The sequence below is a fragment of the Tinamus guttatus genome, unplaced genomic scaffold (genome assembly GCF_059628265.1).
Source record: "Tinamus guttatus ecotype Peru unplaced genomic scaffold, ASM5962826v1 Tinamus_guttatus_pri_ptg000388l, whole genome shotgun sequence".
In the NCBI taxonomy this organism is placed as follows: Eukaryota; Metazoa; Chordata; class Aves; order Tinamiformes; family Tinamidae; genus Tinamus; species Tinamus guttatus.
In genome coordinates, this window is record NW_028288922.1 from 140,282 (window position 1) to 159,483 (window position 19,202).

Below are 19,202 nucleotides of genomic sequence, written 5' to 3' on the forward strand. Positions count from 1 at the left end.
GATGATGGTGTAAAAGGAAAAGCGCATTTATGAAACGAGACTGCAGCCACTAGGACACAAAGATTACCAATCCCATTTTCACCAACACAGCGGATGAGCTCCCTGCTCTGGGTTTTAATTTATGGATGACATATGAGTGAGATGCGCAGGAGGTTGGACATCTCTTGCCTGGGCTTTTATCATTATAAAAAACCTAGTTTGCAAGAGCTGGATGCCTTCTTGACCTGTGTTTTCCCTCTGAGTTTGTAACCCGTGTTTGGTAGAGAGAAAAGTATAGTAGTTGTGACTTCAAGATAAAATTTCACATGTAGTTTTGTCACACATACATTTATACTATGAACCTTTCAGTTTCAAAATTAAGTTTTACCTGTGACAGTGGTTCTGTCTCATGTCCAATAACGACCGTGCAAATCTTCACGCTGCTCATGTGGATCAGGTGCAAGCCGAGCAGCGCATGCTCCCAACGCTGCCTTTGGCCCTCTGGTTCATGCGCTCGTTACGTACAAAGCTGCCTGGAAGATTTTCCATGATTTCACATGGCAATCCCTGGATATGGCACTTTAATTTTCCAGGGAAGTGAAGCTTCTGGGGAAAGAGGTGCTAGTCAGTCCTACAGAACCAGGTTGTCACCATGGTGTGAACCAGTCCACACTGAGACAGGGTTTTAAGGGAGAGACTAATGCACTTCAGATAGATAGGTGAAAAGTATGCACGCGTGAAAAAAAATCTACTGTATGCTGTGTCATATAGCAAGGAGCACACAGAGGCCTGTGATAAGTCTGACTGAAATATTTGAGGGGAGAATCCGATTATATCAATTATATCCAATATATATTATAATCAGGAGTATCTGGATAAACTTGATTTTATCAGAAGTAACGTAAAGGAATGTATGCAACCTTTGGGTTACAGAGTGCATCAGATGCCTCACCAAACCAGGCTATAGTGTGTGAAGTGCCACTGTCTCCTGTGTGCACTGCGCGGCTTTGCGTGCCTCCTCCCAGGAGAAGGGCTCACAAGGAGGAGGAGAACATCAGCTGGCGCTGGAAGCTTGGGGCAGAAAACTTCTGAAGTCTCCTGGAGAAGGAGCGTGGCTGGAGCGGAGGCAGGAGGCTGGGCAGGCACTGGGATGGCTGCTTGTCCAGGAGGCGCATCCTGAGCCCGTAGGAGCCCCGCGCGGGGGACCTGTCCCAGGGGGTGCTCAGGGCCTCTCTTCACAGAGCCCAGGTTACAGAATTGGTCTGGGGGTCACTTCTGCTGTGACTTTCTGATTTGAATTGGAAAGATCTTAAAATGCAGATTCCCCACCATGCTTTAATTTAAAAACAGCAAAAAAGTAAACTTCTGAGGAAAAGGCACTATTCCTCTTCTATCTATATCATTTATCTCTTTCATCCCTTCCCACTATGAGCAAAGGCTAAATCCGTAGCTTTTCCTTCCTTTATCTGGTTGAGCAGAGAGAGACACTTTATTTTTCACCTATGTTTTTGAGGCGCGAGGGGCCCAGAGCAGAGGTTACCGCCCCGGCTCCCCAAGGCAGGGGGCAGCAGGAAGCCCAGTCCCTAGGAACGGGAATGCGGAGGGGGCTCGGGGAACACCCCTACCCCAAGCCCTGCAGAGGAAGGCGCGCAGGGCTCTCGCGCAGCGGGGCCGGCGGGGTGCGCGAGCCCGCAGCGCGCGCTTTGCCGCTTTTCCCGTTCGCCGGCCTCTCTTCCCGGGAGCTCCTCCGTCCCCGCCGGGATCGCGACGCCCCCGGCGCGGAGCCCCCGCCGCCCGCGCGCGCGCCCCGCCCCGCTCGCTGCCTTATGACGTCATAGCGAGGAGCCCCGGGGCGGTGGCGCGGGGGGGGCGGGGCCGGCGGGCGCACGTGCGCGCGCGGCGCGGGGCTCCCGCGGCGGGGCCGCCCGCCCACGGCGGAGGAGCCGCTCGCGCAGGTGCGTGGGGACGGGACGGGCGCGGGGACGGGGAGGGGACGGGACGGGACGGGACGGGCGTGGGTGGGCGGTGCGCGCGGCCATGGCGGCGGGTGTCGCTGCGGCGCCGCCCCGCCCCCCCGGAGCGTCCCCGGGCGCCGCCGCCGCCCCCCGCCCCGTCAGACGGCGCCGCCGCCGCCGCGCTGGGGGAGCCGCCGCTGCGGCGGGGCGGGAGGCGCGAGGGAGGCGCGGAGCCGCCGGCAGCGCCGCTCCAGCGCCGCTCGCTCTGCTCCCCGCAGCGCGCGCCGAGGAGGGCGCAGCCCCCGGGCGGCGTCCCGACATGCTGAAAGTCACCATGCCCTCCTCGTCCTCCTCCTCCTCCTCCTCATCGTCCTCCTCCGCCGCCTCCTCCGCCGGCCCGGCGGCCGCCGCCCGCGCCGCCGCTGCCGCCGCGCCCGACTACTGGATCGACGGCTCCAACAAGGACACGCTGGCGCACTACTACGAGCTGGAGGGCGAGCTGGGACGGTGAGGGCGCGCGGGGGGCTGCGCGGGCGGCGGCGCGCGGGGGCTGCGCGGGCGGCCGCGCGCGTCCCGGAGCGGGTCCCGGTACAGGTGCCGCCGCGGCCCTGGGGCGGGTCTCGGTGCCGGTCCCCGCGCGCTCCCCTCCCAGCGCGGGTCCCCTCCATCCCTGCCGCTGCGTCCGCGGGATGCTCCGCGCCGCCCCGGTGGCACCAAAACGTCCCTAATTCTCTGCCTCACTTTTGTGCAAGGCCTCCTGCCGCCCCCCGGGTGCCAGCGCCGCGTGGGCAGAGCCCCTGTGAAGAGAGCGGGAGCCCCGAAAGGCCTCCCCGCGCGGCACCTGTCCCCTGGCGCGCGTGAATCGGGCAGGTTCATTCATGAATCTTACACTGATGCTGCTGCCAGGTAACTTAAAGGTCCCAAGGGTCCTTTTCCTTCTTCCTTTTTTTTTTTTTTTTTTTCCCACCACCTGTCAAGCTGCAACCCAGTACCAAATGGCTTCACCTTTATCTAATGTGTAGTTTTTGCTCTCCAGATACAAAGGCTCATTCATATTGAATCCATGGGTAGAAAATAGCATATAAAAAGAAGAAAAAGGTCTTGCAATAGATGACTTTACAGATAGCGAAGTTAATAATAGTTGTTAACTTTAACAGCAATAGACTGTTAAAATGATGGCTAGTAGTGAGAAATTTGCAGATAATAACATGGTTGCCTTGGTACAGTATTTTTGCAGAAAGGACATGTGCGATGAAAGATACTGCTACAAAGCATACCTGTGCTTGCTGTGCTATAAGGGCAGGAAAGGCTGCAGAAATAAAGCAGTATCAGTCTTGGTTCGCCAGCTTGGTCCAAAGCATCTACTACTACCTATTTGCAGTGATTTACATATCCTTACTACATTTATGTTTTACTTTAGTGTACACCTACACAGACATGTAAAAAAGCATAATGCAGGAAATATTGCCAGGTATAATGTCCAGAATTGGCACAGAAGTGTGTACTGATGACCCAAACCAGTTGTTATCAACTCTATCACCTGTATTTATGCTGCTTTTTTTTTTCTCTGTAATGTCACTCAGCGTTTATGTTAGTGACTGTAGGCTTAGTTTGCTAATGGTCTGTATTGAAGGTACATGATATATTTTTTACATTGCCTGGAAAAGGGCTTTAAAGCATGTGCTGTCCTGCGTGAGGAAGGAGAGGTGCAGTGTAGTTGGGTATGCTGCCTTGCAAGGCAGGACAGTGGGGGATGCTGAAACCCAGAAAAACCTTTGAGTAGGAGGGATAACCACATGCAGCTAGTGCAGAGATGCGATCACCAAGGCTGCGCTGCCGTTGGGTAGAACTAGGAAATCAGGTTAAAAATAAAAGCAGAAGTAAGGTAGGAGATAGGAGCCATCTTGAACAAAGACCCTGTGGTAGGGAAGGGGGAGAGAAAACCTCAGAGAGGAGAGTGCATGAAAGGATATAGCAGTGAGGTCTTGGTCCTTGGCTCCCAAGACTCATGCTTTGAGATGAGTTCAGGGGTGCTGATGGGTCTCTCAGCCTCCCTTTCATAGCTTTGACATGTCTTAGCAAATTGTCAGAGAGAGACAGCAAACGTTTTTCTTTAACAAGGATCATGTAAAACTGCATACTGTGTTTTGTTTTAACTTGGTAACCTCATCTTCGTTCTGTCAGTTTTGGAGATGACTTTGAGTACCTCTGTAAGATATATTCCTGGCCTAACTTGGTGGTGAAGATGTATGAATTAAGCCGAAAAAGGCTGAATAGATGCAGGAAGCCCAAATAACACTAAAGGAAATGCCAGGAGACTTTACCCTAAAATATGTTTAACAAACACAGATATTGGAAGAGGCCTTTTATCAGAGTGGAAAGACCTGTATATGATGGACAGCGGTTGTATAGGAGTTCCCTTTGGAAGAAATGCCTTTCCTGCAAAGCGTGCCTGACAGTTCCCTCAACATTATAGTCAGTAATTCCTGTTTGTATGACCAACTGTGGTGCCATTGGGAAGGGAGGGAAAGACCTCTAACAAAATAAAATGTCTAAAAGCTTGGCTAGCAGTAAGCAGTTTTCAACACTGGAGTTCCACGGGGATCTGTATAGAGGTCCATACAAATGTATGCAAAGGTAAAGGGGTTGCATAGTGAAATTTGCTGGCTTTACCAAATTGCCGAGGGTTTGAAAGACAGTGTTGCCCATGAAGAATTGCAGGGCCAATTCTGGGCTGAATGGGCATTTAAGCTGCAGGTGCAATTCAGGTTAGGTGAATAAATGCCCATTGGGGTGGGGGAAAAACCCTGTGTTGCACATAAACTAATGAAATCTGATTGAATCTTTAGGTCTGTGAAGATACCAACTCACTGCACGCTAGTGCTCAAAAATCACCCAAATAAAATGTTAGCCTGTTTTCCTTTCCTACAGCGAATCCCATAGCAGGGTTAAGAGGGAGATCTCTGAAGTCGTGTGAGGTGCAGGACACCTTGTGAAGGGTGTCCAATCTGCTGTGTCATCTTTGATGCATGCTCTACAGGGCATCAAGTGAAGCTAGCAAGTTCAAAAATGAACATCAGGAGATAAGACTTTATTTTCTTTTGTACTGTGGGGAACTGTTCAATGGGGTAGAACTCCTGGCTGCAATATATTAAGGGTGGTAGAAGCTAAGATGGGTTTAAGGGACAAGTGGGCAAGTTCACATGAGGAAATCGAGTAAGACTAATAAAATACAAAGATGCTAATTCTTGAACCAGAAATTCTTGAATCTTCTGAGCATATTCTTTAACAGTATTGCTTTAGGTTTGCTCTCTCCTTGTATTCTTAAGACACAGGGTTTGGTCACTGTTAGAGACCGTTCTGGGCTTGGCAGACCCGGTGGAGCTGCTTGGTTAATTCACCTTGCTTTTAGTCCATTTCTGACTGGATGATTTCTCTGCATGCCATATTGGAGTTCAAAATGCTGTAAAGATGAAATGTTGGTCATCTTTGTTTTACCAACTGTATTTTTTACTTCTCTGAAGGTGGCAGCATTGGTGAGTTGTGAATTTTTAATCTTGTTCTGAATGAATTTCAACTAAAAGCTTATTTTTCACACGATCTTGAAAAAAGGATTTTTAATAATATTAGGTATTAAACTTAAATATCCCTTAAAGCTTATGATTCTTTGTTAGCCTTATATATCTTCCTCTTATATATATTTTGATAAAGATTAGTATAGTGTAGTGATGTTTTTTGAGGTGAGGAGGAATGTCAATAACATTTTTTTTGATATTTGGCAACATCACTAAAAAGGACTTTTACTTTGCTGAAATTTTAGCAAATGTTTTACTTAATTTCATGCAGTACCTTGTGTCTGACTGTGCCAAAATGCAGAATGGTATGAGTTGAAACTGTCCGAAGTAATTATTGTAGGTATATTGCAAATCCATTAAATGGGCAAGAGGAGGTAGTAATATTTTCTACCAAATCCTTAGGGCTTATTTCCATTTTCCAAAAACAATAACAACAACAACAAAAACAACAAAAAATACAGGCTTTTTTTTTTCTTTCTTTTTTTTTTCCTTTTTTTTTTCTTCTTTTTTTTTTTGGTATGAGGATGATCAAGGGTTTTACAAGGTTACTTTTTCCATTCTGGATCCATCTTTCAACTATGTGGTCCTTGTTGAAGACCTGAAACTGAAAGATCCTTGGAACTTTCGTCTTACCTTGACCAGACAGTGTGAGCTGAATCATAGGGGATTCCTCTCCTTGAGGAGTTCTTATCTCAAAGAGTTTGAATTTGAAGTGTGGTTCGAACTCACAGTCTCTGTGCAAAATGGTATTTCTTACCCTGTCAACGCTATTTAGAAGTGCTGCCATAATATTGTTTACTTTTAGCAGTAAGTGAAATTGGTAGCAGTAGATGAAATTGGGTAATTACTAGTTACAAGTGTTGTTTTATAGAAATTGATTAGTTTTGCATACTAGACTTTAAAGTTCAAACTGTTTTTACTTTGAAAGTATGTCAGTTATTTTCTCTTCCATTCCTCCATATTAAAAAAGAGCCTTTTTTTTTTCTTAAATGTATATCTAAATAATAATTTGTCATACAAAATGTTTGCCATTTTTGCTTTGCGGCACATTTGAAGTAGGTCGCTCCCTTCTTTAACATAGCATTTACTTGCATGCATGTGTCTTTTAATGCTGGGCCTGAGCATTTCCCAGGCGGCTACGTGCATGCTGCTGATGGTGCATAGTGTTATCTGCTTAAATGTGAGTGTGGGTGCTTAGCTGAGCTGAAGCGAGTAATTCCACATGGAAGATGATCTTTGAATGGTAAGTGCCTGCATAGTTTGCCTGTCTCCAGATCGTGTGGTGCCACCAATTTCTCCATGCTGCGTTCCCCAGCAGCTCAGCTCACAGACCCACAGGCAGTGTTCTTGTACAGACAGTTCCTGCTGATCAGCTGAAGGGGAGGTGGATGAAGGGGTGGGTCTGAGGTCTCATTTGGGGCAGTTTGTGCTATGTTGGGTTTTTGCTTGAGGTAGGAAGATAGGAGTCAGAGGGTGCCCTTGTGTGGGCTTGGCCAAAGCGTTCAGAGGTAGTCGGACATAGTCCACCTGTCTCCTTCCTTCACTGCACCCGCTGGCAAAGGTCTAGGTGAGCCTTTTTCGTTCCATTTTTTTGGTAGAAGGAGTGTTGTTCATCTCATCTTCACCCCAGGAAAAAACGTCCTAAGTGTCTGGCCACAGGTTCCTCTGTGGTAAGCATGTTCTTTGTTCCTCTCTTGAATCTGTGATGTTATGAGAAGACAATTCCATGTTTGCTTATCCAGAAAGAGGAAATCGGAAAGAGTTTGGTAAGTAGGGCATCCACCTATGAGAGGATCTGCATGTCACTCCTCATTAAAATGCATGTCCTTCTACAAAGAATCTTAAATAGAAACTAATGCCAAGCAGTGATATTTTTTGATGTGGAAGTTGTATATCTTCACAGCCCACTGCTCTGGAAGAAATTTCTGGCTTGGATACTAGGAACCAGAACTTGTCAATGTAATAATCCAGCTTTTGACAACTAAAGCTTCTATACTCAGTGTAGATTTTTTTTTTCCATTTCTGTTTGGTTCAGTTCCACAACTGCTCTATTTAGAGCTGAAAAACTAGGTGTTGGAAAAAGCAAGTGAAGAAATTTTCCTCTACCATTCTGTACATAGAAAATGGGCCTAGACAAACCATTTCACTTGAAGCTGCCTAATTGTGGAGAGAGGTGGACTTGTAAGGTAGGTACTCTGAACCTTGCCATGAAGGATTATGTTGACTATGTTGTTCAGGTACTATGTTGAACACTAAGTTACTTGCCTAAAGAGTGACTCTGCATGCACATTTTCTTAGGGAAAGAAGAGGCTCTTTTTGGAGCATCCGTTGGCTTATTTGTTGCTTCATTCTTATTTTCATCATAAAAGGTATTTAATTTTTTTTCAGACAGTTGTTTAAATTCCTTTGTAGCCGGGATTTGTGGCAAAACACTTGTTCCATTGCAGCCAGTTTTGTACTGAGCTGCAAGCTTGGCATCTGCATCACTGAGGGTCATAAAACATATGCCAGAATATTTTTCGCAATGGCTTATGCTTGTATCTGATTCATGTAAATACCGTGATTGAGGCATTGCTTCGTGTTTTATAACTGGTAGAAAAGAGGATTGTTGATTCGTTCTTGTGTTGGCAAGGGAGATTAGATGTCAAAGGTTGCGGACAGTCACAACAGAGAACCTAACGCCCCAGTAGTCATCTTCTTTCAGATACGTGCTTGCCGCTCTTTTTATGGAAGAAACTGCTCTGCAAACTTTGTAAATAAGCAGGTAATTTGTTTTTTAGTACAATACCTTATCTAAGTCTGTGGTGTATTATGGCAGAAAAGGTTTATTTGAAGCAAGTGTTTTATCTTCTACATAGGAATCAAATCTAGATAGATTCCTGGTAAAGGCCATACATCTACATATTGTCAATTACAGAAGCATTTTGATTTTATCTATAACATTATATTACACCATATCTATTTTCAAAGGGTGAATTATGAGTGTACCTACACTGAAATTTAAATCAGGAGTGAGAATTTTCTGAATGTGAATATCCCAATTACCCTCTTGCTGTGCTTTGCTTTGAATCAAGGAGTGATTGATCTGCACAGAGCAGACTGAATGAAATCGAATCAGAAGATACAGTTCAGATGCACCCCTAATCCACTCTAATCTGTTGTGAATGTTCATTTCAAAGGACCAGATTAGAGCTACTCTGAAATAAAACTTGCAAAAAGTTTCTATGTTGATATTGGCTTGTTAACACCATCTGTTCTGCAGGTGGGCTCCTATTGCACTGCAGTGTTTGCTTGTGTATACGTAGCCTGCATACCCAAGTGATAATACATTTAAATCTATCTGTATTTGATCTGCAAGATAGTAGCCAGATGCTTACAATGTCACGCATTCAACATAATGCCAGGTTAATGTCTGTCTACTCAAGTTTTAATTAACTTGTAAGCTAGAGTGAATATGTATATATATTATGCTAATAAAAATTTAGGACTAACAATGGGCAATGAAAGAGTAGTTGCTTGCAAAGTATCACGGTGTCTCTGTATCCTTATTAGTCTGTACCCCGAGAATAATAAATGGACACTTTTTTCCTACTAGATGATTGCTGAGATAGCTTTGAATAGCTGTAATGAAAAGGTGATAATTTTATGTAATTTTCACAACTTGCCAGCATTTAAGGCAGAGCTATAAATAATGAAAAATACGATGCTACAGAATGGTTATTTCTTTATTTCGAAAGTATTATTTCTGCCAACTGTTATGCGTTTTGCGGTTGAGTGTTTTTTAAATTTTAAAGATCACATTTCTATTGAAACAACTGAAAGAGGAGCTCTTGAGGTAAATGCTGAAAATGTTTGAATTTTTAGGAGTTGAAAGCAGTGGTATCAGTTGTGTCAACACAAAAAATGCCATATTTGAGTAACATTGTATTAGCTTGCAAGAGGCTGAATTAAATTAAGTTCAAGCTCAGTTGAGAGCATTTCTAAGTGTGGCTGTGCAATAAGCTTTTATGATTGTGTATGGAGGGCAGGTAAGTTTACCGAAGCCTTGTGGTACAAGAAGTAAATACCTACTCCTTGTTCCACCACCTTGCTGTAATTGTGTGTCTGTGCAGGCATGCATGCTATTGTGTAAGGTGTTTAATGACCACAGCTACATGAAGAGAAATAGGCAGAATTCTAGGAGTAACAGATGTTTAAATTGTTGCTTTCACAGAAAACCCCAGTGTTTGAAAACACCACAAATTATGACTGGTGGTCAGTGAAGGAATACTCACTGTTTGCTGTAACACAAACCCCATCTGTGGAAGTCTAAATACTTGCTAGGGAAGCCTCATTATCTTCTTCAGTGATTGAAAGGCAATCAGGGAAATTTTATCTGAATGTTGTTTCAGAAGGTCAATCAGGAAATGAAAACTAGGCATCCCCAGCTCTTGCTTTGTGCATAGCCCAATGAATTGAACCGGCTTTACCACAGCAAACTGGAATGATCTTTTTTCTGTGGTAGCCTGTTAGCCAGAAGGTTGATCTGTCTTTATAACAGTAAATTGTAGACACTAAATGTTCTGTGGAAGAAAAAGTACAAAGACTTGAATATGGTTTTTGTCTATGTATACGCAATACTTATGAACCATAAGTAGAAGTTAAGAATGTGTGAAAGAACTAATATATATTCCCTTGTGCCTGCATAATGAGGCAGAATTTAAGCATATAAACTTACACTTTTACTGCCAGAAAGGTATTTAGGAATTTTTATTGGTTCTGCATTCTGACTTCACAATAAGTGGACTTCTATTTGAATAGTCGTTAACTTCACAAGAATATGCATGTGTATATTTAATGCAGGGATGCTTATTTTGAGTAAAGTTAATCAAATATGCCATTTGCTTCCAAAAAGTGTTGTTGTTTTTGGTTCTTGCTTTGTCTAATGTGATATATGTATTTTCCATGTCTACCCCATTTTAAAAATAAATAAGAATGGCAGCAAATAGCTGCCAATACTGTGAAAATACTATTGCATTCATTGTTAATAATTCTTTCTATGTCCTTGCACTGTCAGCATTTTAAGCCACTCAATAATCACCAGAAAATGCATTTCAATTACTGGTTCCAGCTTTAAGAAGCAATAACTTTGTTTCATATATAAGTTCGTTTCCTTGTTCTTTGGAGTCTGAGCTAGTAGCTCTGTGAATCTTCGAGATTATTAATTAATAATCGAATTCAGGTATTTTTGTGTAGTAGATGCATGTGGTCTCTGTATTGTTACCTTCACCTTACCCTTTTACCTCAGCAGAGTGAAAAAGTGACCTTTCTTTTGGCAAAAGGGCGGAGGCTGTGTTTTCCAAGAGTCTTTCATGTTGCTTCTTAAACTTTGAGAAACTCATCGTGACCCTGTACCCCGTGCTCTAGGTGTCCCTGCTTGAGCAGGGGAGTTGGACTAGATGATCTCTAGAGGTCCCTTCCAACCTCAGCCATTCTGTGATTCTGTGCGATTTAAACATGGCAAGAAAAGAATACTTCTGCTTTTCTCCATTCCAAGATGCTAAATTGTTGATGGTAAATCTTTCCCAGCTCAAGAGGAAGATAGGGAATAAGATCTTTGTTAGAGGTCAATTTTTTTTTATTTAACTTTAACCTGTCTGAGTGGAGAGGGTTTGTCTAGGACGATCCCTTGGAAGAACACTTTGGACCAGTCCCAGTGTAGTGCACTACTGAAGATTATACATCTTCACGTCGGAATACCTGAATTTCACCTGAGTAAACACAGAGCAGGAAAGTGATGGTTGTCTCCTTTCGATTTTCCGTGTGGTTGTGGTTTTTAAGATTTATCAGTATAATGCAATAGAAAAGTTCATAGAGCATGAGATGTCTGAGACTGGTTTCAAGTAGAGGATGTTTGATAAATATATATTGAATTATATCACCTTAATTTCTTAGACGATGTAATTTTAAAAATGGAAAGATGGGGTTCTGATGGCACACTATACCAAAAAATATAGCAAATGTACATTTTTGTGATTGAGGTAAAGCAAAAATGTTATAGCTATTGTCATTGGTGGCAATTGCTTAAAACACACTAGCTTTTGAGGAATGGATCCTCAGTGTTTTATCTGTTCCTCTATTACCAGATTTGTGAGGTAGTGTTGCTTTTCTTGTAAAATCATTCTAAATTAGGAGACACTAAAACTCTACAATGTTGGAAAAGACCTTTAGTCATGGCAGATGATATATTCTCTTTCAGTTTCCTCTGCAGGAGATAACAGAAGAGAAATTGTTTCACACACTAAATTATATGCTCAGAATAATTTATTAATTCTAAACACAACTAAAATAATTTTCTGAACAACTTGCTACTGTAACTAATGTTGTCCACTTTTCACGTGAACAGCTGTACCTGCTGGAATTTCAAAACCCACAAAACATCAATTAAAAGACAAGGAAATGTAAATCCATGGGAGGAAAAAAAGCTCTCAAGTATACTGCCCTTTAACAGTTTATCTACTTTGTCTTTTGGGGATAAAATAGCACAGAAACAAGCTCAAGATTCACAATGCACAGTCTCAAAAATAATATGAAAATTTAAGCATCCATTCTACTCTCCATTCAGACACCTACCTCACTGTGAGCACCTGTGTGACACAAATGAGAGATGCCAGAATTGCAGCTTTACCTCAGAACTGACGTAATCTCTGCACTCCTTTTTCCCTAAACTCCCTCCCCCAGAAATATGTGATGCATCTCTTCTGTACTCATTTTCCAGAATTTGTGAAGAAGGGGAAAAAAAAAAAAGAAAAAAGAAAAAAAGTTTTTCAGCTTTACGCAGGAGGGAAGAGGCAGCCTTCAAAAACTGTGGGTTTTTTGTTTATTTGTTTGTTTTTCCTCCCCACTCAGTAATTCTTCCTTTTTTGCAAGTATTCACACACTTTCTTCTGGATTGAGACATGTTTGTTACCGTACATCTATCAATACTATTGCTTATTCTTTTTCTTTAACATATAGTCATATCTGTAGTCATATCTATCAAAATATTAATGAATATCCATGGAATTCTAAGCCTTGTATTATTTTAAAGTACTTTCAAAATAATATTGATTTCCTTTAGAATAATCCTGGTTAGCAGAAGCACGCTGCCAGTATCAAGGAATATTGCTATCATTTTATTTTGTGTTTAGTTGGAAAAAAAAAAGCCTTGCTCTGAAATGCATCTTCAGACCTCTTCTGTGGTAAACTGGACATCACTCACACAACCTCAGTAGAGTATTGAAGCATATTAGGTATTTGTACTTTATGTAGACAGTTTTGAATTTTATTCAAATGTCAGCATGTTTTCAAATTATCTAAATGTGCAAAATGGTGGTTGCCATTTCTAATTTGTTAGGTGCTCTGCACCTGTGTAACATTGTGATCTGGTGAGAGTATTTTAAAAACATACTTCGGGCCAGAAATTATTAAAAAAAAATCACATAATTAAAAAAAAGCTGCTCTTTCATACCTTTTGATGTGTTTTATAGATTAACAAATCACTGTTCTGCCCTGTATTATATCAGTACAATACCCTGCAGTTGCATGTTTTCGTGGTGTTGAACATTCGCTTGCCAGCTTTCCATGTTGTGTCATAATGATTAGCTTATGAAGTTTAGCAACAAGACACGCTGAGGACCCTTAATGACATTATCATAAACTGAGTTGTAAGGTATGGGTGCATGGAAACGTTACCTGCCAGCTTTAGTTGATGCTCCCTGCTTTTTGTGCTGTAAGGGAACTGAACAGTCCAGCTCTATGTACTGCTTTCAGATCTTCATGCTTTTCTGGCTGATTAATTTGATAAAATTAAGAAGAGGAAAGCCACAAAGTTGATTTTGTAATGAGAAGCAGCAGTTTCATGCTGGAGATATGGGTGACTGGTTAGAAAATACATCTTTTTCAGTGACTTCAGGTTTTCAGTATTCGGGTTAACAAACGTGGTAGCTTGTTTTTTCTGGGTCCCTTTGGTGTAAATTGCAGATGCTTATCGAGTGTGGCATTCATTTGTCTGTTAGCTAATTGACAGGGAATTAATTTGAGTTGGAAGCATTATAGACCCAGTAATATTATTGCAGTACCTCGACACTATAAATCTTGAAACTAGAAAAGAAATATTTAGTTTGCTTGGAGCAGAAGGCAAGTAAATTTATTGGGCCTGATTCTCCTTTTTCAGCAACTTATTTCAAGAATATCTCAACTGCAAAGAAGAACAGTTTTGGATTTGTATTTGAAGTTAATAATTTGTGACTGCTCAATAAAATCAGCAATCCATGTCCAGATAGAATCAACATGAATTGCAAAATTGTGATATCATAAAATTCAGTGGCATGTTTTCTGCTCTTATAGTGACAAAGCCCTTCTCCAGCATAATCAAGATGCAGAATAAATATTTTATGTCATAGATATTCAAAAGTAGGTGGAACAGGAGTAAAACTGAGGGGAAAAATGCATTTTATTCATTATTATAAAGATGTGTTCATAGAATTGTTTTGATCAGCGCTGCTATAAAGAGAATATGCTTTTATTTCCAGAGGATCATTCATTTCATGTGGCACAGCAACCTTGGTCATCTCCTCCTCTGCCACCTCCTTCACAGAAAATGATCTTTTTGACCATTTTGTATCTTTGGCTTGGCCAGCGGAAAGACAATAACCCATATTTCTGTAAAGTAGTTCCAGTTGACTTAAGCTATGCTAGTCTATTTCTGTTGTTGTAGCAACATTTACATATATGTTTTAATATCTTCATTTTTTTAAACATAGGCTTGTGTGAGATTAAATACCTTTTTGAGGGAGTAATGGTGTGTGTGTATATATATATATATATATATATATGTATTTTTTTTTTTCCAGATGGCTGTCTAAATTGCTAAATTGAGCGGGTGAAATTTATTTTATAAATAAGTTGCCCAACAGATCTTTGCTTCTTTCTCTTGTCAGTCTATGTTTTGTAAATAAGCTACATTCATTGTTGCAAATAACAAATATTTACCATATGGCATGTTTACATAGTTTTCCGTGGTGTTTCTTATGAGCCATGTACTTTTAACTGGTCTTAGTATCTTAAAATAATATTTCATTGCTTTTCTTCACCGTAGTTGCAGCTGTCATGAACATATGAAGCAGAATGATAACAAATAGCAAGATGCACAAAGGCGTGTGGCCATCAAAAGAATATATTTCACCTTGAATAGCCATGTATATTGGAGCTTGTTTTATGAAGACATTCACATCCCTACAGTAGTGAATGCCTAGACCTGAGAAACAACAGAATTTCCATTCCATGATTGATTTCAATGTTTCAGCATTTGTTTTTGCCTTGAATTGGAATGAGTAGTTGATGGACAGTTTTACAGCATGGAATTTTTTAGTAATTTTGACTTAAAATTCACAAACTTTTTAACACTCCAAATTTAGTTTTGATTGAAAGCATTCCTGAGTCAAAACAACAACTAACTTTCAAGAACAACTGTTTCAAGAACAACAGACACCATGACTCATGGTGTCGAATGACAATTTTGATGCAGCTTCCTTCTTTTCCTCTTTTCCCTTTCTGTCTGTGGCCTTGCTTGGGCTGTATTTTACATACTGTACCAAAAGTGGTGCAGTTTGCATGTGATGTATTCTCCTACTGGAACAGAGTGAGGCTGCAAAGGCTGCATTTATTCTCTGAAAGAAAATGACTCCAGTTTAAAATTCTCGGCCTTTTCTAATACAGAAGATAAACATTATTGAATGGGACAGGATCAAATTTGCCTCTTTAACAGCTGTTACCTCAGTAGCTGTTACCTCAGGTCTATTCATTTGCTGCCTAAACTGCATGTGTTCCATTTTCCTTCCCTGTTTGCATTTGATGAGACTCCTAATTTATACCAACTGATATTTGTCTATAATGCATGACCTTGCATTTAATGCAGCTGAACCCTTTTATGTGTTATTCCAGTTCTTCAGCAGTTCTTCCTTTCTGATATTGCAGCCTTCTTCTCTGTTGCCAGTGCCTCCCACCTTTGTCATCAGCAAATTTAATTAACGCAGGCTCAAGTTTGTGCTGAAGCCATTAATGAAAACATTAAGTAGGACGTCTAACAAATGAAAGAGATGCTGTTCAAACACACATGTCAGAACAAACTAGATAAACTGAAATAGAGAGGAGCAGTATGCTTCTGGCAAGCTTTTGAAGGTAAAGACTACACAGGCAAATTGCCTTGAGGAAGAGCATACTTTTCCTAAAAAGAATACTTTTCCTAAAAAAGTATGTTTTATAGAACTGCTTCTCTTTTTACCGCTTTCTCACTTAAAAATGAGCTATTTGCAAAGTAGAATTCTTGTAAGATTTCCCATATACTAAATCTATGAGTTTTTTTTCCATCTTTGGGGACTCCTTGCTCTAAAGGCTAAGGAAGTCTGGGACTTTTCCCCTGTCTATCCCACACCTTGTACTTCTTTCAGAAAATAGTCCCAGTGGCCATTAAGCAAAGTGAAGAAATACTGAATTCTTCACTGCATTTTACTGGTACCTTTTCAGACCCTGAGACGATTGGGCTTTCTACACCTTTCTTTTTATGATATTTGCTGTGCTAGTCAGAAAACGACAGAGGTTTTGATGTTTTGGGGGAAGTGAGGGATTAAATTTAATTATGCAGATAGTGCATAATGCAAATAGCTGGTGTCTACCAGCCTCCCATCTTCCTCCTCTCATTTTTGGAATGTGGACTAAATGATAAGTTTAATGATTCTTGAATGCAGAAAGAGTCAGCTCCAGTAATGCTCTGAAACAAAAATGAAAAATAGTGTGTTTTTAAATCACACTTGAAATTTATATGGGTCTATGAAATATAGATCCTGATTTGTCATCACCTTTTATTCATAATAATAATTGCATCTGTGAAAAATGACTGCAACTGTAGAAGAAAGTGCCATCCTTTATATATCTATAGGGTATAAAAATCATTTAAACTCATTTGCAGATTTGATCATCTCTAGAATATAATCCCAGTAATTAAAGGAATAGTGACTGATCTAAAGCTGATTAGGTGGGGAATATTAAAAAGTTTGTGATAATTATCCCAGTTATTAATAAAGATGACAAACACAAGTAGTTTTGTATATTTTTTGAAAAAAAATATGTGAAAGATATCCAAAGTAGTATTGGTTCAGCTAAAGGCCTACTGGTTTTTAATTTGGTGGATAAATGGGTAAGCAATTTAAATAACAATAGCTCAATACTTTGGGTTACCAATTTGGAAATTGAATAAATACATTAGTTGAGATATTTACAACGTATGTAGAGAAATACTAATGCCCTTGCACAAGGCTTTGAACTACGAAGTCTGCGAGGAATACTGTGTTTGGTTCTAAAGCCTACATCCTATAAAGTCAAGCTTTTAGTGGGAGCTCTTACTACCAGAGAAGGGGCCTTGGGATGATCAACACTGTCTTCCCAGTATGTGCTAGGGGCCTGTTTATAGAGATGTTGGCTTCTCTGTCCATACATTGCTCAGGTTGCGTGTCAGCTACCTTGTGTTCAGAATCATTTTGCTCTGAGTTTGCTGGTTCAGGCATAGCACTAGGGTCTCTCTGCAGTGTGGCTCCTGGGTGCAAGCTGGCAGGGACTCTACCCCAGTGTGGGCAGAGTAACGTCGCACTTGTGCAGACGTAGCGTGCAGGAGTTGGTTTTCTTTCCTTTAACAAAATGATGCTGGGGAGAGGAGAGGAGACAATAGTTCCCCAGCAGTATATCAAAGGGATAATAATCTGTGCAGTGGAATAATTTATGTAAATTTAAGGACTGTTCCTTCATGCAAAGAAGCAGTGGGGATTGCTTGGTCATGCTTACAGTAAGAATGTAATTTAGAAGAAAATATCTAACCATCTGCAGTTATAACAGACTCTTCAGTAGGAGCGGCAGAGACAAGAAAAGGGCTAAAATTGGTATGTGATCATTTTGCAAAAGAGACTGTATGACGTGGTTCCCCATGATATCAGGGGACTGTTTTGATGCCTCAAGAGAGATCCTCCCACTTACATTCAGAATAACTGCATTGATTTTTCAGGTTCTACTTATTGATAGCAGCAGGTTCAATATGAATCTGCTGCCTTCTGTACAGGATCGGCCTACTTTTAGTCATGTTCTTACCTTGAATTGAAATCAAAATCTCATTGGAGGCCCATGGTATTGCACTCTTTTACATTGTCCTGGTCTTGAGTAGCAGAAAATGGGTCTAAATGGAGGCTGTGCTCATCAGCAGTTAGTATGTAATGCACTGAATATGTGTTTAATGGTGTTCAAAGGAAACGTAAATTTGTCTTACAGTGAGTAATTCTGGAATAATAGAATGGATAAATTTTGTTCTCCGCTTGGTGGTGAATATTCACTGAGGCATCTTGTTTGGAAGCACTGGGCATGTGTTTTCAGAACTTTCGGCCTTTCAAAATTTCAGAACATAACATGTAAGAATACTTATTTTGTATATATTGAGTAATGCATTCATATATACTTGCTGTGCAACATATTGACAATTTGCAGATTGGCAATCCTAAACAATTTGAGTCTTTAAGATGTATGAATGTTTGCACTGGGTCAAATCAAAGGTGCGTTTGGGCTAATACTCCATCTCCAGCTGTAGCAAGAGGCAAAGACTGGGAAGGCAGTATAAGAACAGGACAAGCGTGTACAGACACTTGCCAGGAATAGTCCCTCAGGCTTCAGAAATCTAAGCTTCAGCTCTGTTTCTTCCAACAGAATAAGAATAATAATGTAGATTTGCATGCAGTACTTAAGATGTAACACAGTGCATTTATACAGGGGTATAATGCTTAACAATTCACAGCAGTTGTTTTGATTGAGACTGGGCATTCAGCTGATACTTCACGGAACTATTGCTTAGATTTCAGGATGTCATAGCTTGTGCTAATAGGTAATTGATCTTTCTTTTGTATGTGAAAATAGAATTGTGTTTTCCTGTGTGCATAATTCTATACTTTTTACAGTGAATTTAATTTAATTGAATGCCACATAGTACCACTTCTTGTAGAGTCCTTTTTCAGTTAACCATCTAGACAGCACCCTTACGATCCTGAAGAAATTTGATGGCCAAAAAACTTCGTCACTTCATTTCTCAACTCAGCTCCTGTAAGAGCTCGTTTACAAATATCCTGAGCAGCAAACATGGCCAGCTCTGGTCCCTGTCAAACTGCACTGATGACCTCAGTGCACTGTGAGGACTGAACAGTTGTTCTTTCCCTGTATCTCTTAGACAGCTCTTAATACGTTTCCTCTTTCCATGGCATCTGTAAATGCCTTTCCAGAGACACTTTGCCAAATTTTGGAAATCTAATGGCACAGCAGCTCTTCACTGTGCTATGGCTGTTCAAGGCTGCAGGATGCTGTAGAGATTTTCTCCAGAGCAGAAAATCTTCATTCGGTGAAATACAAGAAAAAGGTGCCTCTCTTGCCCCTTGTGGGAAATGGCTGTACATATTAAATCTGAGGGGAATGTGAAGCAAAAACAGATGATATCTGTCTGTCTTCGTGAAATTCCATCCTATGCATCTTTCCTTACTTGCAATGCAGTTCAGCACAGCTTGGGCAAAGTGAAGCCCTTTACATGTATTTATGATCTTGCTTCTTAGGTTCATATGACATTAGTTCCTACGACTTCAGGCAAGTAGAA

General features: G+C 41.1%; 1 protein-coding gene across 1 annotated transcript in view; it reads left to right on the forward strand.

Moving 5' to 3' along the window:
- The first annotated feature begins 2,164 nt into the window (after positions 1 to 2,164).
- Positions 2,165 to 19,202, forward strand: part of CAMK4 (calcium/calmodulin dependent protein kinase IV) — a 154,450-nt gene continuing 137,412 nt past the window's right edge. The window contains exon 1 of the mRNA XM_088530801.1: positions 2,165 to 2,441. Within this exon, the coding sequence (XP_088386927.1) occupies positions 2,254 to 2,441 (188 nt within the window). The 5' untranslated portion in view covers positions 2,165 to 2,253. The remainder of the gene's footprint in view (positions 2,442 to 19,202) is intronic.